Source organism: Coloeus monedula (genome assembly GCF_965178545.1).
Source record: "Coloeus monedula genome assembly, chromosome: 7".
Classification (NCBI taxonomy): Eukaryota; Metazoa; Chordata; class Aves; order Passeriformes; family Corvidae; genus Coloeus; species Coloeus monedula.
In genome coordinates, this window is record NC_138787.1 from 22,408,877 (window position 1) to 22,429,641 (window position 20,765).

The 20,765-nt window shown below is 37.1% G+C and overlaps 1 protein-coding gene across 2 annotated transcripts in view; it reads left to right on the forward strand.

Annotated features, from left to right (window-relative positions):
- Positions 1 to 20,765, forward strand: part of GRB14 (growth factor receptor bound protein 14) — a gene marked incomplete at both ends in the record, with an annotated part of 58,081 nt that overhangs the window by 15,524 nt on the left and 21,792 nt on the right. The window contains 2 exons of one of the 2 annotated variants that reach the window (XM_082284970.1): positions 166 to 228; positions 18,324 to 18,480. In XM_082284970.1, coding sequence (XP_082141096.1) covers positions 166 to 228; positions 18,324 to 18,480 — 220 coding nt within the window. Of the gene's footprint in view, positions 1 to 165; positions 229 to 18,323; positions 18,481 to 20,765 lie in introns of those variants that run through there. The other variant, XM_082284969.1, reaches the window with a different exon arrangement.

Genomic DNA, 20,765 nt, shown 5'->3' on the forward strand with positions numbered 1-20,765 from the left:
TTCACATAAATGGAATGACATTGCTAGAGCCTTAGTCTTTTCTTTGTGCTAACCGTCCAATATTTAGGTTATGAGGAATTAGGTTTCAAGAAATATTGCTAACTACTTTGTTCTGCTTCATATTATCACCTGGATGAAGGTTGGTGAGTTCTGTGAAAAGCAGACATGAGTTTGTCTTCCAGAAGAGTAACATTGCCTGCAGTTATGCCAATAACTCTGCAGAAAAGGGTATGGCATTTAAATAAGTCTTTTAATTCTGACATTAGTAAGGGTTGATAACAATGTTTAAACATGGCTATATTTATTTTTTAACTTTTAAAAAAATTTCTCTAGTGTAATAATAATGTTTCTTTTCTGATAAATGTAGATTTCAAAAATTTCATTATGTGAAATATGTTTGCTTACAAATATGTGTGTCCATAATTGACTTTTTTTTACCAGTGCTCTTTTCTCTGCTACTGTAATTTTGTACTTTGTGCAGGAAATTATTTTTCTTACAGATTAATGTAGTTTTTAAAGTGTCATGATTCCATTAAAGTATGCCTCTGTTGAAGGCTACGATACTGTTCCTAACAGATGATTGCTGGAGTCTTCTTCCACAGGTTTTTTGCATCAGCCTTAAACATGACATACTTTTCCTCACCTTTTCTGGCTAATGCCTTAATAGTGGATGGCCCATCATGTATTTTGGGAACCAGGGTGACATTGTACAATGTTTTTCCATGGCCACTGTAGCTTGCCTTGTTTTTGTTATCTCAATAAAAAGTGTAAGCAATGCAAAATGATTACATCTGTATGCTCTAGGATTGCCTAGTGTAACTCAATGCGTTGGGGGTATCTGTGAAGTTAAAAATACACACGGAAATGAAGTACAGAAATATTACTCTCTGCTGAGCCAGATATATTAACTTATGAGAAGTTATTTCAAACAAGCTGTAAGTTATTAATTAGTTCGATTTATTTTGTAAATGTGTAGATAATTTTCAAAACTTCATTGCTGCATAATGTGCTTGACTCATTGTTAATGGACTCTTATGTTACTCAGTGGGTTTTAATGTCGCAGCATTGTGAAAAATGAAAGTTCACTGAAATACTACTACAGTATTAAATGGTTCTCATGAGCAGTTGACATGGAATGCAGCATATATTTATGGCATAAGTCCAGTGGGTCTAAAGTAGTATATAAACACAGAACTTCCATTGATTTGGTATATATAGTATTCATTTATATTATTTCATTGTTTGAGCTGGAGCGAGAGCCAGTGAACATACAGTTTTATTGGGATTGATTGGTACGGATTAGATTATACTGCTGTCTTAATAGCATGATAACATACTACTTTTCTGGTATAGCAACTTTTAGATACGTGCAAGGTGTGCTCTTACACAGTGTTATCTAACAATTCGCAATGTTGCTGTTACATGTCTCAAAAAGACTCCTTTAAAAATTGTGGTTTAACTTCTCAGATCTCATCCTCTCAGTATTGTGGTTACCTGCCAGTCCTCTCTTCCTACCCCTAACGCAGATCTCAAATCTTCAGTTGTCATAGTTATTTTATTTTTGTCTGGGTTTTGTTATTGTATATTAGAAGAGGAAGGTCTTTGTTCTTGCAGCATGTAGTTGTGTTAGACTCCTCTGGTATGCACACAGCAGTACTTGGTGCTGTGTGGGAGGAGAGAGGTGTAACTTTGCTCAATCTAGCATTCAGAAGGCTAGGAAACTCATTTTTATCTGTAGTGTATATTTCAATGGATTGATACTTCTTTTTTTGATGTCGAAATATAAGAATCATTCTCTGAGAAAATACGAGAGTTTTTCTCTTTTGACAAATTCACAGTAAGATAATTTTCTGCACATTCTCTCTCTTTTTTTTTTCATGCTGCTATCAAATTAGCTGCCAACAGTTACTGGCTTTACTTCTCTTTATCTATGTGCTTTGTAAGCCCAAAATAAAATTAATGGAAGCAGTAGGAGGAAGCAGCATAGGGTGTTGCTTTAGGTTGGTAGCTATTGGGTTACACACTCTTCCAAAAAATTCTTGAAGGCATGTGTCCTCACTGAGGTCTCACTGTGTGCCAAATTTAATAGGTCTGTTAAGGCTTGTGATAGTTTTATCTGTGCACATAGAATTTCCTTCTGAAAGTATCTTTTTTCCCTTTTCAGAAGGGGCTTTGTTATTTGTGTAGCAATACCTTTATTTCTAGAACTAGAATACTGGAGGAAGAGAAGGTAGAAAGGTAGGCAAGAAAGAGCCATGCTGGTAAGGGGTGACATATATGCATGTGTAAGTTTGTTCTTGTTTCTCATGGACATTAGAATATTTGACTTAAAGTAGTGCAATTTCTAATTTTTGTTGCACTAGAAGGACCTGGAAAACTAGAATTGTTATATTAACACTACATAGTCAAGAGAAACTTAAACATTAGCTCATGAAGTATTGTTTTAGAGTATCAATCATTCCAAATAATTATTTCTTAAATTAATGAAATAGGTAATTGTGTAAGAAGTCTAGTTTAATTACGGTACTGCAAAAATTACAGGTCTTTCTTTTTCCATCTCACAAAAGGTAAAATTTTGCATTGTCAATGTGCTAATCTGACTGTTCTACCAACTTCTTGAACACTTAGGTTTTCTCGTTTTCATTCAAAATGTCTAATATACTTTGTCCAATACTTATCAGAGTTGATGCGTTTTATTCTTAAGTAATATATTTTTAACTAAAGCTACCAGGCCTTGTTTAGATTCCAAGGGGTCTTGTAACACAGATGGGAAAATTACATGCTTAATGAGCATGTGGAATTATGTATATTGAGTGCTATCACAACCAGATTTATGGTATGGATAGACCAGACATATAGTGAATCCAACACAGAGTAAATGTTTTTATCTTTTGTATGAATAACATTGTACTCCTCTAAAAGTACTTAAGAAAAATTAGATTTGAAAGGTCATAATGCATTCAAGACATTGTTTTACAGTCAAAGACCAACCATTTCTTCAATATAAACACTCACAAGTCTATTAGATTTGTTACGTGGTAAGTAGAAGATTTAGGCACCTGATGTTGTATACAAGGCATGTAAACAGAGAACTGTAGTATTTTTCCACAACAGCTGAGAAGTTTGTAGCACACTAGGTCAGATGCTGGTAAAAAGCATCGTGTACACAGTCAATATGTATTGCTGCTGAATAATTTCCAGCAATTTTTGAAGAGATTTTATTGTGTCTTTTAAGTGGAAGAAATATTGATCAGAAAATGAAGATGTGATTTTAGATTGCTCAAATCTAGGACTGGTGTAAGCATGCAAATTTCAAGATTCTCTTGCATCTTTATTCCATCTATGTTTCTGGCCCAAAATCACATGCTGCTTTAATCAACACTTATCCCTCCCTCAAGGAAAAATGGTCACTTAAGCCACATTGTACTGAGAATTGGTAATGTCTGTCTGCAAGGCTAAGAGCATGAAAGTAATTTTTCAGTTTTGCGTTTGGATCCCTGAGATGAAAGGCCAATGTGCTAATCCAGGAATTTTACATAAGGCACTTTAAGTGACATGATAATGGTATCATTAAATGGATACCTTTTATAAAATTATTGGATGCAGACCAAGCATTCATGTATGAAACATCACTTCATAAGGACATTTTGAAAAATAGTAATTTAAAAATGCAAAAGCAACACCAGTGCCCTCTTTTTTCTTTCGTACAATAATAGAAATAAAAGAAGTACAATAATAGAAATAAAAGAAATACAATAATAAATAATATAATCCAAGATCAGGTTGGATGGAGCTTTGAGAAATCTGGTCTAGTGGAAGGTGTCCCTGCCCATGGCAGGGGGATTGGAACTAAATTATCTTTAAGGTCCCTTCCAACCCAAGCCTTTCTAGGATTCTTTGATTCTTTAATACAGTAATAAAATATTTCTATAGTACAGTAATAAAAGGGCAGCATCCTGCAAAGTTTTGAAGACAGCTAAGAGGTTTCTTAGAGATGGAGAGAGTGGGAGATGGACTTGAGTGAGCTTTAAAGGCTTAAGGAACAGTGGTCAGAAAAACTGTTGTGGTTGAGGTGAAATATTTGAATTTAAAGTCTTTATTCAAAATGGAATATTTTCTTTAATGAATTATTGAGGGATCTGAGAGAAGGTAATGGGGAAAATTACAGGTAAATTATTAGGATGGGTGCGACTCAAAATTCAGTGTAGAATTATGTCTTAGATATAAATTACTAGGATAAAGCATCACGATAGGCTACTTCTGTATCTTCAGAGTTTGATACAAATTTAATAAGGGTTTGAGCCAGAAAAAGAGTTGAGGCAATTTGAGAAGGAGGAATATATATGGGAATGGGAAGAGACCCAAACTGCATTCAGAAGAATGGTAGTGTGTTTTTTGAAAGAAGTTTATGTTTAAAATTGCTAGAAGGCCCAGCCAGGATGTAGGCTTACAGAAAGGTCTTGCCACCTTTGTGTATCTAATGTGTGCTAAAATAGCTGCAGTTTATTTGGGGAGATCAGGAATTCCTGCTGTCTCCTAAAACATTAAACTCTGTGAAACTATCTTTGTAAGCATCTACCTGAGATACTTGTTTGAGGGAGCCTGTTAGCTCTGAAAGGATTGATAAACTGCCTAAAATTGAGTCTTCTGTGGTACAGTACTTGCAGATATTAAATTAAGTTACCTACTTGTGACAGAGGATGAGGAGAGGCTAGTGATTCAATTATGGATGAGAGGGAAGAAGGAGGGTGGCAGACCAGCATTTTCTGTCATTGTGGAAGAACTCTGGTTAGGTCCAGGGACTGTTTAGGAGAAAACTACTGACAGGGCCTCCTCAAGGGAAGGTATTGCAGCACTCATCCCCTTCCTTACGATGTAGACCAAATAAATCTAGATCCGATACTGTTCTTAAAAAGAGTTTTAGACCAGTTTTTGCGCTGAATATGTAGTCATTATACTCAAGCAGGCATCTAAAAGTGGATTCTGGTATAGCCATCACATATTGGTTGACCAATCATAGTTCCTGCTTTGACTACCATGAAACCAGTAAAGCTTCCTACTGTTTTTATTGTGTATAAAAATGATCTCACATGCATAAATGAAACCAAAATGGGACTAATTTTAGCAGATCCTATGGTTCAGGTGCAGGCAGGGAAAGGGAGGTTTTTTTCTATCCTTTGACATTCCAGTCTCTTCAAGCAATCAAATTTTTCAGAGTATTTTGTACACTAAATCATCAATGATCTTGAAATTTCAAATGTACAGCACTATGCTGCATAGTTGCCATGAAGGGTAGATAGAGATGTATGTGTGTATGGCAGGGTGAGTAGTAAGTGCACAGAGCTTTTTAAAAAGTCTTTTAAAATCTCAGTGGTTTAATACACTTGGCCATTACTTGTCCTTTGTATAGTTTGACAAGGTTTAGTGGTACAATTAACGTTGCACTTTGTCTCCTCTCTGTCTTCAGTTCTTGAACAGATCTTTGATATGTTTTTCAGTTTCTTCTTGCTTTCTTTGAACATCTAACATTCTTCATATAGTAACCAAGGAAATTGGCAGTGTTTAGTGCCCTACTCTGCTCATAATCCTCTTCTGTGGGCAGAAATCCTTTGGAAAAAAACCCGGCTTTTTCATCAATTGAAGAAAGTGCTTGGCCATTTTCTAGCTCTAGTACTTTAGTCTCCTCTTGAATAAATTAGGCTTCAAGAAGTCAGAACTTGACCTTCAGACTGTGTTATCTAGCCTTGAAGTATATCAAGAGCTATTGCTGAATAGCTATTTCTGCTAAAGTAAACCTCATACTGATTTTGCTGCATTGCTGTATGTGAAGGGAGAAACTCAACAAACAGCACACAAGGTGTTGGTGTGAGTCTTATGCAAAAGATCAAATTTCCCTTATTTATATGTGTGTTACGTGTTACTTTCAATGTGCTATAATACATAAGCAAGTACCTGAAAAATTAGAAAATTTTCTTTACTTTTGATAAACTGAAGCTACATCAGTGAATGCAAAGAAAACTCACTACGTTGAACCAAGGGATTATTCATATTTAAACATGCTATCTTCCTCATTTTCATGCAGTTGCTATAGGTACTGCCCATGCCCCATTCTTCCCCACTCCTTTTTTTTCTGCCTGTTGGTCAGGAACAGAGGCAAAACCAACCCAACGAAACGACAGCTACCTTAATGACCTAAAGAAGTTATGACTGTTTGATCATGTATTTGGTTTGCATGGCACGGTTTTGGTAGCAGGGGGAGGGGGGCTCTACACAGGTGGCTTCTGTGAGAAGCTTCTAGAAAGTTCCCTCTATGTCCAATAGAGCCAAAGCCAGCTGGCTCCAAGGCAGACCTTCATTTCCCAAGGCTGAGCCCATCATCAACAGTGCCTCTGGGATAACATATTTAAGAAGGGGAAAAAGGTTGCTGTGCAACTGCAGCAGAAGAAGAGAGAGAGAACATGTGAGAGGAACAGCCCTGCAGACACCATGGTCAGTGGAGGAGAGAGAGGAGGTGCTCCAAGCACTGGAGCAGAGATTCCCCCACAGCCCATCGTGCCAACCATGGTGAAGCAGCTGTCCCCATGTTGGGACCATGGCAGTGCAGAGATCCACCTGCAGACCCTTGGAGGGGTGCCAGAGCAGGTGGATGTCCAAGGAAGGCTGTGACACCTGTGGAAAGCCCACAGTGCACAGGCTCTGGCAGGACCTGTGGGCCTGTGAGAAGAACCCACACTGCAAGAAGTGCAGAGTGGGAGGAGTCTTCCCCCTGAGGATGCAGAACCAGCAGAGACAACGTGTGCCGTATTGACTGCAACCTGTGTTCCCTGTTCTGCTGCACCAGTGGCAGGGAGGAGGTAGAGAAAATTGGGAATGAAGTTGAAGTCTGGGAGAAGGGAGGGGTGGGGAAAGGTGTTTTAAGATTTAGTTTTATTTGTCCTTGCATTTCTGTGGTTTGATTGATAATAAAACTGGTTTCCCCAAGTTGAGTTTGTTTTGCCTGTGATAGTAATTAGTGAGCGATCTCTCCCTGTCTTTATCTCAACCCACAAGCTTTTCGTTATATTTTCTCTCCTGTGTCCAGCTGAGGAGGGAAGTGATAGAGTGGCTTTGGTGGCCACCAGGTGTCTAGACAATGTCAACCCACCACAGATCAAAACACCTGAACCAATATAATTCTGAGGTAACACTGGAAATTTTAGCCCACTTCCAGTCCATCTAAGTCTCTCACACTAGTGACTTCCTAAAATTTCTGTTTTGATGTTGTCCTTATTCTGTTGCTTTCAACCCTTTATTTATGTTTACATTATTTCAAGGCAACCAGGTTTTCACAGTTTAAAGTAGTTATATAAAAACAAATTTACTCTGCCGCAGTACAGTTTATAATGGGTGCCTTGGGAACAGTACAAAGCAAGGTGAGTCAAACTTCAAGTTACACTTTCCAAGAACACACGTTTCACCTTCTTGACCCAGAGTTGATAGGCTCTTGGCATGTATCTCATATTTCATCATAGTTCTCGTATTTCATCTCCTTTTTCTGGCAAATCCAAATGGCTGTCTTGGACTGCTGATCAATATCTTCACCAAAACTCATGCTTGGGCATCAAAAATGTTAACTTGGAGAGATATCTTTGGTTCCTTTCTTTCCCATGCTTTGCACATCCCTGCAGTTGCAACTTCTTGCAATTTGTGTTTTTGCTGATACCTTTTTTGTTTGGCACCACTAAAATTCATATGAAGGACTGAGATTTGGGAGGAGGTGTTCAGTTGACACCCTTAATACTTTTCCTTTATTTTCTACTAGAATCCTTTTTTTTCCCCCACTATTCTTTATTGCATTCTGATTTCTTCACAATCTTTTCATCACTCTTGTTGCCTATTGTATTACTTCTACTGACAACCTTTGCCCTAACATAGTGTTGTGCTTTTTTCTTAGACCACTGAGACTGCTTTTCTGAACTAGTTAATTCCCTTCTCCAAGAGGTTAGCAATTAAATGATATCTAGACTAAATAGCAATTGGAGCCCTCAGCTTGTCTTGTATTAGCCTGACAGCCAGACTTCAATAACTCATCATAACCATCAGCTGCATATGCAAGCCCTCAATGTTGTCATTTTTCTTTTGGTCCTGTTGACTGTAACTTGTTGGATTGGTGTCTGTCACCGTTTTTTTGGGTATCCTGTTTGACAAGACTTGTAGGATGATCATAACAGAAATAAAATGCATGCATTTATGGTAATATGAACATGGCTTGTGTGTGGGCAAGCGAAGCAGCAGCCAGACAACCCAGCAGACCTCTGAATGTAGGGTATCACAACTTGCGTAGAGATGGGAAATGTGCTGCTGCCTTCTCAGTTTTCCTGTAAGACTGAAGACTGCTCAGTCTACATATCTCATTTTCATTTTAGAACAAATGATTAGAGGTAAACATTATCAAAACAGACTAAATTTCTGAAATTATTACCCCCTTTTTACTACATCACCCACTTACTATCTTCCTATTTCACTTTTTCACTTGTTTTAGTCTGCTGCATTTGGTGACTGTTACATTTTCCCCAACAGTTACAGGGCCTGATTTCCATGCCCAAATGCCCCTCATCTCTTTTTCTGTTCCTTTAGGGGTTTGGATTTGTCCGCAAAATACAGACAAATCTGTAATAACACAACAGTGTATAGTTGAAGGTTGTACGTGGTTTGAGTAGACTTACTAGCTTTACTGCAGGATTTATTCTTTATTTGGATTTTATGCTTTGGCGAGAGGGAACAGTGCTATGTGAATGAAAAAAAAGGTTCACAAGCACTGAGAAATAACATGTTCTGTCAGAATAGCTATCCTACAACAGTTAAACCTTGCTCTTCTATTCCACTGGTGACTAGAAACAGATACCCAGAGACGACAGAACTGGACTGGAAGGATGTTGTAGTCTGACCCAGCAAAGCAAGTTTTTTTGTCTTGTACCGAGTGGCAAAGTATTTCAGCATTGTAAAACAACCATTTATTACAGTGGGTAGCCCTACATGACCTTTACCATGTTGGCTCTGGACATTCCTTGTACCACTCCAGGAATACAGAGAAAATTTCCAAACTGTATCTTCTTTAGCTAAAAATCTAAACTTCTCTTAGTCTTAGAGTCTACGCTATTTTCGTCTCTAGTGACCTGCATGGGAGTACACAGTTGATATAGTTGATGACAAAGGCATTTTTCTCTTTGAAGCTGTGTTACAGTTCAAGCCAAAACTTCTCTTTAAAATGACCAAAGTGAAAGAGAGTTTTAAGGAAAAAATCTGTTCTCCTTTTTTTTCTTATTTAAAAAATCTATTTCAGGACTGCTGCAAAGGAAATAGAAAGCTAATTGGTCTCTTAACAGTGTTATTCAGAGACTTGGTCTTTCTCAGCTTTGCAAGAGATCTGCTCTACTGAGAAACCAGCAACATGGTGTGAAAAACCTGGTAGAAACAATAGGTACTTCTTTTTATAGCTGGTATCTCTTCAGAAACATAGACTGCAGCCAGAACGCGGCAGTAACAGATTTGCTTTCTCTTGTGCTGGAACACAGCATTCTATTTATCTCTGACAACCAAAGGATATGTTGGACAAACTGCACTATTAAATACGGAAAGCCTCATTTAAATAATGTTAGTGCTTTAACATAAATAGGGACAAGCTATTCAAACATGAGGCTGATAACATTTTGCCCTCATCTTGCTTGTACACAGAAAACAAAAACCAGAAGTGTATTTTAGTGGCTTTGTATTTAAATTTTTTTCTCCCTCTATCTTCAGACATGAGTTCTTTGGAAAATAGAGAAGTGTGTGGATAATTTCTACCATATTTCTAGGTTGGGGGATAAAAATACTGTTGCACTGGTAACTCTTCTCATTTTCTGTTCACTTTCTATTTGACAAACTTTGTTTTTTTAAAAAAAGAAATACTGAAGTGCCTTCTTAAGTCAGATTTTTTGAATCCACACTATGATTGTTCCATCTCTCTTTTTAAGTCCAGTTAGCCTAACTGGATATTTTTCCATCTGTCTATGGTAAGTGCATTCTAAATATTCCTATTGTGTATAGTAAAATGTAAACCTATGTATTACTATTAAATATATAAAAGCTCTTTAAAGTTAAGACTTAGCAGGCAGTGTGGAAATGAAGGACTGAAGATAGTAATACTGTAAGTTTACTAATAAGGCTAATAAGCTGATCACCTCCACTAAATTAACTTTTCATGAAGAAAAGTTAATGTGAACATACACTTTTATTAACCTGAATAATCAAGTTTGGTCTGAATATTAATCTCTTTAAGTCAAACAATAAGTTTTTTTAACTTTTATCAGAAAGGGCTTGCTTTGGGGGCAAAATATGAAACCCTTAGGCATGACCAAGACAATTTTTGTACCTTGCTGGTCATTTTCGCAATCTTCTGTGGATTTAATGATAAATAATAAGGTAGCTCTGAGGGAAGATAATGGGTCATAAAGCATGTACATTTAGCCTAAACAACTGAGCTGTATTGGGTGGACTGTATAAGCTGAACTATATGAAAGAGTGTTGTGATTCCAACACTAAGAAGTGGTGATGCTTGGCTTGAGGGACAATAGCTTGTGTACACTTACTCAGTGGTTGGATTACGTTATGGTCTCAAATGAGTTTTGAAATTACTTCCCCTTGTATAAAGAATTTTACCCATGTTTCACAGAAATTTCACCATTAATTATTTTTAGTGGTGAGGAAGGTGTAAAACTCTCTTGCCTTCCTGTTCATCCATATATTGGGTTTAGATTAATTGAAAAGTCATGCATACTGTGCACTGGAGTTGAGAAGGGATGTTGGATTAGCTCTCTTTAACTGGTACTCTTAAGAAGACAGGAATAGGGAATCATTTGCCTTTCCCAGCACCAAGAAGTTTTGCAAATAGCCTTGTGTCAGGTGTTAATGTATGAAGTTAGCATTAATAATGTAATGAAAAGTAACTATGACTTATTTTTATCGTGGCTAGTAAGACATGATAAAAAATGTCTTCCACTCTGATTTAAGGGTTAATATGAGTAAGAGTCTGAAATTACTTGGCTATAGACAGCTATTCTAAAAATGAAATGTGCATTCCAAGTTCATCTTTATTTTGAAGTATCTTTCTTCATAACTGTTTAATTTTCATTATAGCTCTTCTTTTGAAGGTCTTGGGAAAAGTTATTGATACCAATCAGTGTAAACTGCATTACCCCACTGAGATTTTTCAGAATTATGATGATTACTCTAAATCACTCTAGGAACTGCTATAAACAAGATGGAGAAAAGTTTTCATAAATTTAAGAGTAGATTTTCTTCTAGGAAGAGACGGATTCAGGTGATGTTAGTGGATTCTTTCTTACCTGCCTGTGGACAGGCACTGGTGGCTCACAGATTTACAAAGCGATATCCCAAAGTTAATCTGCTGAAATAGCCCTTGGGCTTTTCCACTTTTTCAGATCTGAGCAGATGTTAATACTCAGTGCACATCACGTGAAGTGATAGATGGAGCCTAAGCCTCCATTTCTACTGGTGCTAGGATAGGCTGATGTTTGCCATTTAAGTTTCTTTAAATGTTAGACTGTATAACCTCCTGTTAACTATTTGCTTTTTGATTTCCGTGTTCCCTCTATTTAAACTGACAATTTTATTTCACCTAGAAAGACTAGATCTGGGAGCCTATTCTTCCATATCCATTGTGAATAATTAATACAAATAAATGATTTAGCTGCTCGTGGTGTGTTTATCTTGTATAAGTGCTCCTTTGACAGCTTAATCATTTGACAAGTCTGCTAATTTTCTTTCATTTCTGCTGTTCCATGGAAGTGTATTATTTTAAATTTATGCTGACAATATTTAAATTTCCTCACAACTTCCTAGTTATTTACACACACCTTAACAGCTGTATTTAAAATATCTCTTACACTGCTTTTGTTTGGAGTCCCCATAGTCTGAAAAAAATTTTGGTAAGGTAGATTAACTTGACACTCTCTATTTAAATAAATTGTTTGATCCACACCTAACTTTCCTTATAAATAATGTGCATTCTTTTTAAGGAGTTTATTGTGGGTTTTACCTCTATAGATCTCTTTGTATTTCTCATTCCTTATTTGGTCCTTTGTGATAATGGCTGTTGATGGGGATAAATCTTTCCCTTTTAATCTATTTATTACTGCTATTTCTATTTACAGGATGCTGAACTTCACAGTTTTGATGTTGTTATTTAATTCTTCAGTTATCGTAATTTTTTGGACCAAGGGTCATCTAATTTTCATATAGTTTACAATAATCTCACTTTCTGCTCTAAAAGTAGTTGTACTAGGAGTTAATTTTCCAAAATGTGGCAGTGACTTTCTCTAGACTTTGCCTTTTTGTTCAATTTTATACAGGGAAATGAAATCTTCTATAACTATTTTATTGCTATTTATAGCTATATTTTGTTTCTGTTGACCAGTATTGTAAAATTGAATGTATCAAATTCAGGCTTAAATAATGATATTTGTATTTTAACTTCCCTGTTGTGTCTTTCAAACTCTGTTTCTCTTCAGTTTTACTGACATTGTCTTTGCCGTGATTGCACGTCAGTATTGTCCTCATTCTGCCATTTTCTCCAGTATCACGATGTGATTGTCATAACCTTTGTTTGAAAGAACTTTGCTGGTATATTTTTACACATAGCCTATTACAATTTGGAGATCTGCATAATTTAACCTCCCTTTTTATAACACAACATATTTACACATCTAAAGCAGTAGTTATGTGAGGAGGTATAAGTGCTTTACAAATCTTAACAAGTTCAATCTCTTACCTTGCTGTACAGGAACAGATTTCAGTTCCCCCACCCCATTTTGCAAAAACGAAACTGAGGGACTAATGCTGACTTGCCCAAAGTGAGGTGGCAAGTATGTCCTTTAAAAGTAAGAATTGGACCTTTTTTACCATAGGTAATATAAAGTAATTTTTGTTACTTCTTTGCATTGCTGTTCAATTTCTATTTTTGGTATGATTTTTTCATTCATGGGATTGTCATGGATGGTTGGATTAGGCAGGGCATGGAGCTTGTACCAGGAGTCTGAGGGAAGGGAGTGACTCTGTGGGCTGTGTAATTGTGCCATAGTAAATATAGTGCCACAGAAGATTATTACAGAAAAAAAGTAGAAATGGTTTTAATTGATAATACATGCATACAGTTAACGTGAAATTTAACGAGTTTTTTAATACCTTCTAAAAGAATATTTTGGTCTAAAAAAATTCTTTGTGTTTTGAAGTAACAAATTTATTAATTGCTAGGGAATCTGACCTTGGTCTTTGACTGGAATAAAGGCTGGAAATTAACAATATTTTTGCTCTTTGACATGACATTTTAAAAAAGGTTAGATTATGGAAAAAGTATGAGGTTTTTCTAGGTTGTGGAAGGAAAGGTAGTCAATTTTCCTAGACTTTGCTCTTCCTTCTCTTGCACTTTGGTTTTGTTGCAAGACAGAATATAGATAGGAGCGGTGTTCCTTCTGCCTCTTAAAGCTATACTGTGTTCCAAATGAGAAGCCAAGACGTCTACAGTTAAACATTGTATGTACCTTGCTTTAATGACAGATTTAGATTTCTGCATACTGTGTGAATCCTTTTGGCCTGGAAATCTTCCCTTTGGAGGAAATATTGGAAGCTGGCAGTTTAACTGCAGACTGGGATATTTAAAGGGAAAATCTTGCATTCAGAGCTGATAAAGAAAACAGTAAACTTTACTAACATACTATTTGTTTCTAACAAAAGTAATGAGTTAACCTCTTAAATATTTTTATGAATGCAGAATTTTGCTGATTTTCACTAAAACCGAGACAGATTATTGCTAGAAGTCGTAAACAAGTTCAAAATGCTAGAAATTTCCAAGTACCTCCATTGTAGTTAAAATATACTCCAAATTCCCCTACCCTTTGCCAATACTACTAAGCAAAAAACTTTGTCTAGCAGGCAGCAGGATTGGGAGATGGAGAACAAATGCTGCAGGCAAATAGCCTGGTTGGTGACACTAAAGGGAGGGGTTAGCAGAGTATCAGGCAACATTTCAGAAGTGTGATACCCTGGAGTGTACGACATTTTAAGGCCTGATTTTGCATACAATAACTCTGCATTTAACAAAAATGTGACTGAAATGATAATGAAAGTACAAAAATGTGCAGTGTTTTATTTGGGGGGAGGGGGGAACAATTTTAGAAACCATAAGCTAAAGTTAGGTGCTTTTATCTTTATAAATAAAAGTAGCCTGATTTTTTTTTTAAAGGTGCTGACTACCCACTGTGTCAGTGGCTATACAGAAGCATTAAGAATCATATAAATGTCACGTCATATTGGTGTAGGCACCTAAATATGGAGCCTGTGTGCTAGTGGTTCTTTTTCTGTGGTTCTACCTGGCTTTTTTCACACGTTAGGACTGGTTTGAAATTTTAAATTCCTCAGTGCAGGGCATATGTTTGTGCTGTTTCTGCAGATTGGAACTTCCGAAACAGATGGCATGAAGATTCTGAAGAATCAGACTTGGACATCCTCTCTTGAAAGACTATGGACAGATTATTTAATTATTGTAGTGGAGGTGATGGTTGAGTGTGGAAGAAGACTCGGGGGAGTCCAGCCTTGCTTCTCTTTCTCCTCCCTCCTCCCACACTACTTACCTTATGTGCTCTTTTACTTATCCTTTGAAACAATTTCTGATTTTTTGCTTCTTTAGGTTATTTTTTATTGGAAAAACTACGGTCTTCTTTTTCTTTTCCTTTGTTAAATATTAGATTGTATTTGTCAACATTTATTTTACATTCTGAACTCATTTGATTAGTGAAATACAAACAATAATTTATTTTGAAGCAACAGTTCTTATAAAAATAAGTTTTGGAGGAATAAAGATGCACTGCACATAATTCTGGGATCTTGGCGGATTTTCAGTACACTGAAAAACTGAAAGAGAACATGTAGAAATGCTGTACCTCTTTGCCTGCTCCCCTAGGCAGTGAAAATGATTAATGCTTGTCATGCTGAGCTTGGTGTTTTCCTCTTTTTGGAAGATCTTGGTGCTGCTTATTTCTTACTTCCAGTGACTTAAATAGAAGCTATTGAGGTGTTTCTTTTTTACCCTTGGGAAGAACTGAAGTCATGTATTTATAAACTAGACCGGAAAGAAGATTTTAGTGCTGCTGAGGTAACTTTTTCTGTCTACTGATAGGTATAGTCGAGGGAAGTAAAACAGCTTGCTTTGGAACAAAGTTTGAGAGTGCAGGGTAATGAAGACTGTAAGGAGAGCTTGTTCTCAATTAGCAGCTCTTTTCTTGTGTGCTACTTCTCAGAGAAATTTTTGAGGGGAAAAAAAATGGAAGAAAGTGGAGATGACAGGCCAGCCAAATGCATAGTGAGAACCACTAATAAAAATAAAGTGATCACTCAAGCTTACTTATTTCTATAGGAGGTCAGCATAGCTGCATCTTTAGCATAGCTCTGCCATGCTTTAATTCTTAGAGCATCCTCTGCTTCTAGGAAGAGAAGTATTGCAACAAATTTCCAAGGAAAAATGGGGTTTTGAGTTTATCTTCTTTCATCTGATTCACTCCCCTTGGAATAAGTACATTCCCAGCAATCTTACAAGAGACTTTTCTTCAAACACAGCACAAAGTGCATACTGAGCAACTTCTAATTAAAACAACCCTCAGAGGTCACTCTAACTGATGAGATTTACACCAATTCATTAAGCAAAATGTGTGACAGAAGTTGATAAGAGTCTATTAGGTGACTGTTGTCTTCTGTTGCATCTGAATCCCTTGCAAGGAAGAGAAAAATGTCACAGCATTTGAGTTTTACAAGGTACCATATCACAGCTGTGAGCTGGGGTGATGTGTTACCTTAGACTTGAGCAGGATTTGTTTCTCTACACTGAGAAAGCTGAGTGAGAATACTCACAGAGAATATAAACTGGGTTTTTTTCTCCTTGTTTTTTTGTTGTGTTGTTTTGTTTTGCTTTAGCTGAGCTCCAGTAGTCCAAGGCCACCTCCAAGGCTTCCCACTCCCCGAGGTGAATGGCCACAGGCAGCTCATTATCATGACTTGCATTGCCGTCTTCAGCATTTTAAAAACTCTTTTTCTATTTCTTTGGCAATAAGAGTGAAGTCATCTGCACTGCGACTCTTAACCCTTTTAAAAAGAATTCCTGTTAAAATATCCGTCAAGAGCCTCAGCATGGGCTGTACGTGCTCTTGCTGTAAAACAAGCATATCACTGAACTTGATGAGTGCCTGGGGAAAACTGCAGTTGCTGCTCTGTGCCATAGAGTCCCTAGCCAGCGTGCTCACATGGATTCCCACCCTGGCTTTATTGCAAGAATATTGGGAAACAGAATAGAATATTTCAGCTGGAAGGGACTTAGAACAATCATCAATACTTGGAAAGTTGCTTCAGTTCTTTCCTTTGCTTTCCCCTTCTCTACTGTGTCTCTCCTTTCTGGCATTTCAGTCTGTAAAATCCTTTAGGTTCAGCCTAACAAAGACCTGCTGGAGAGACAATGAAGCTGTCTCTGACCTTCAGTGCTGCCCAGAGCAGGACCTATTTTAAGGTGATGGGACACTGTTTTGTCTAGTCACCCCTACAGCCCTCCAACCCATTCACTCTGCACCCTGCCACACACATCTTTTGATTTCATCTTTGAATCATTGTAAATACTTCAGGAATTTAAATAATTCATGCTGGTTTATCCTGAATGGCCAAACATAATTTCTGTGTGCCTGGAGTAGGACTTTAGGTTGTGTGTGTGGAACCAGACTCTGCTGCAAGCAGGCTGCATTGCTGCTGGTCTCTCTTGCTTAGCAGTGGGAACACTGACAAAGCATAGACATCTTGCAAAACCAACCATAGCCACTCCCCATGGCTGCTTTGGCAGTATTAAATTCACTAGCAATGTGGTCTTTTTGCCTTTTGTATTAAATGGAAGTACTAGGCTGCAGCTTAGGCCCATGGAAACCTTGGATCTTCTTTCTTCGAGGTCTGCCTAATTCCCTTGAAAGACTCAGCTCGAGGTGGTTGATTCGTGAGTAGGGAGAGATTTTCTAGCACTTCAAGAGCATGAATTTAATGTTTGCCATATCCTGAAGATTGGTGTTGTGGCAAGGGTGGCTGCATATCGTGTGGAACTCTTGACCTGTCTACATTTATTAGATGCAATATTAAAGCAAATTATCATGGACTTCATGCTCATTTAATGTGCAGGGCCAAAGTTTGGAACCAAACTGCTGTATCTGTTTAGTTCCACTGACAAAAATAGGTTTTTGGAGAGGAGTAAGGCCATCGGTGTGCTTCAAAATCTCAGTGTAGTTTACAAATGGAGTCCTTTTTCCTTGATCTGCTGTTTGGAAAGCATGAGTGAGAGGACCTGATTTTTAAAAATTATTTTTGGATTTTTTTTCTGTTGGTGGGAGAGATGCAGGTGGCAGGAGATACAGTTGGAGTTCCTTGCTCACTTTCCTACCAACTTCAGCACAAACCAGAGAAGGAGCTGCCTTGACAAGTTAGGGCACAATACATTGCTTGTTGTTTATTAGATGCTTGAAATGAGCATGTATTCAGTAAGTCAGCTGTTAAGAATGACTGACAGTAACAGGCTTGTTGTCTTTACAGTAACGACTTGTATCTTTCTGTTTAATGAGGGCTTTACAATGGTATTTAGGTTTTGTGCATGAATTTCAGGAGAGTTGTGTCTTGCATCCTCATGAATATGGATAAATTCAAAAACTGAGAGGAATATTTTGTCAATTAAAAGCATCTTGGACACCCTTTATATTGAGGATGTGTGTGCAAGAACTCCAGTTCTTGCTTGTCAGAATTTGAAGCCACTCTGTAACATCTCCTGGTTTTATTGTCTACAGGACTGAGAGCATCTCGAGTCCGACTGCCATTCTCTGAACTAACTCCTTTATCAAATCTTTCTACAGTTCTGCAAGCATAGAGTTCTTGAGTTTCACTGTTTATGCTCTGTGGTTTCTTTTTCAGCTTACTTAAGAATGAACAGTTTCACTACATTTATTTATCTCTCCATTAACCTTTTTTTTTAAGCTAATGCACCAGTCTGTCCAGTGGCAAGGGATGTCTGGTAGCCAAATTTAGAAGTGGAATATACTTTGCTTGGATGTTCTGTTCTCAATTATGCCATTGCACTAGAGAGGAATGGCTGCCTTTCTTGTTACATTCTGTGTGTGTGGGTTCTTGCCTCAGTCATGAAGTTGAAAGAGCAACATATATGGAGTAACCAAAGCAAAGATTAAATTTATGGGTAGAGTTTTTGTTTATTGCAGGTAATCAAAGTGTATAGTGAAGATGATACTAGCAGAACTTTGGAAGTACCAAGTGATATAACAGCCAGGGATGTGTGTCAGCTCTTGATATTGAAGAACCACTATGTTGATGACCACAGCTGGACTCTCTTTGAACAACTTACCCACACAGGTTTAGGTAAGACTAATATTATATGGTGGTATGGTGGTAAATAAGGTGTTTGGTTTTCATTTTCACATGGAAGTACAATTCCAATAGGAAGGCTTGGAAACAAAATGATGGGAAGTCTTGTGTGAATTTGTTCTTTTGTAGGGTTGTTGCTTCTGATTATTTTTGAAAGCATAGGTATAAAGTAGATTTTTTCATGGTACATTTGCTTCACACTGCTTGATCTACATCTGTAAGAATGATTTGAAAGACACTAATAGTAGTGAGACATAAATGAGAGTTAAAATTCTCACTGTAAATTCTTCCTTGCTCTACCTTGCTTTTCTTTGGCAGTTCTTCCCCTCTTATGGGTATTTCCTGCTTATCTCTAGAAAGACTTGGATTATTTTCATTGCAAATAAAATCCTGTTTGTTCTCAACACACCTGAGTGAAATCTCTGACATCAGGGACAGAAAGAGGTTACACAATGCTATTTTACCTTTACTATAGGACTCGGTCTTCAGAAATAGTATCAGAGTGGGCTGTCAGTATTTTCCTTCACTACATTCAGTTTGACTAAATTTATGGTGAACTCTGGGGCAGGGCTACTTTAAAAGGAAAACAAAACCCTTCCTCTAAACTTCCAGATAGAACCAATGAACTGTGTTGAAATGATACCATGTGTAGTATTTTAAGTTGCTGATTGCAAGACATTCTGAAATCCCTTCACATCATCAGTGTTCCTCTAGTGTAGTAAAGCCCCTCTTTTTCTATTATACAGTTTAAAATGTGTAATCTCTGGTTGCAAAATATAACTTCTGATCTCTGTTCCTTTTTGAAGTGTATAGGTATACTTTTGCAGTATGAAAAAACATAAGGGAAATTAATTTTAGGGAGAAAGGGGATGTTTGCAGAGATGTAAAATATGCAGAACACAGGAAAGACTTTACTCAGCAAGAGATGAGTGTAGAAGCCCACTGGTAGGATGTAATATTGAACCGAAACTCAAGTTAGTGTTACTTGCTTTTACAGCACTGTGTTTCACTGCTGTATTGTGTATGGTTTTGATAGGAAATTATGTTAGAAAAAATCTACCAGAAGACAAATTCCATAAGAAATATGGTTATAATTTCATCACTCAAAATTTCCATATTATTCTTGAACTTTGGCACTGTACTAGAGCTAAAAAAGATAGTACTTCTGCAACTTCAAGGGCAGTTCCATCTGCTAGTGCAAAGTGTGGCTTGAAAAAGGGGATGTTCTGGATGTCTTCCTGCTTTCTAAAATACATAGAAAGCTCCATGGAGTTCCTAATTCTCAAAAGAGACTGTACTGGTACCTGGTAACTGCGGTGCTGTTTAAAAAAAAAAAGTACACACCACAAACAAAAATCACACACCCTCACAAATATGTCCCCTGGCCGCTTCCTCCCTCCCCCCCAGATATTTAAATATGGCTAAAAGCTATTGTTAGAGTCCCTTTCTCTGAATGTATCTAGGCAATCCAGACTTGTGCATTTGTTGAAAATAAACTTGACTGTGCATCTCTGACTCAATTATGTTTAACAGCTGTAATTTAAGATGAACTACAAAAGCTAAAACTATTTTCTGCCCTTTTATGCTCCTTTATCCTGTGAAGGCAGACACAAACGTTTTTCAAATTTCTTTTCTTGCTTTGTAACATTTCAAAGATATTTGTAACCTTTTGCACTGAATGTAGCAGCTGTAAGATGCTTCCAACTTAGAGTAAGGTCAGAGTTAAATCTGGGCTGAGGCTGTAAATGACTGCTGTAGAAGAAGAGGTAGCAAAATGGCTTTAGTAAACAGTACTGTATAAATAGCAGAAGTGTTTTCTGTATTTTATAGTGTAGCTGGTGTTAGTGTAGTAACTATTGAAGAAGACACCTTTGACAAACCATGCCAGAACAACAGTGACAGTTTCTCCAGCTTTCTGTATTTGCATAGTACACTTTTTGACAAGTAGTGTGTTTTCTTCAATCTGAAGGATTTCTTGGAAGATTTCAATATTTCAATTAGTGAAATTGATTTTCCTAAGATTCTGATATCCTCAAAATTGCTGAAGACCTTAATTCACTATGCAGTTGTCTAACTGTTCCAACTGCTTTCAGTGTAGTTCTAGAAAAAGGTGAATACTTCATTTTAAAAGTAAAATTATTTCCTAGATGATGAGGTTGGCAATTCAGCATTACTGGTCAAGGAAAGAAACAATTTGAGATATCCTCTATATTTTTTTTAGACTACTGAACAATAATGGAATTATTACAATATTGTTAGATCTGGTTTTGTTAGAAAGA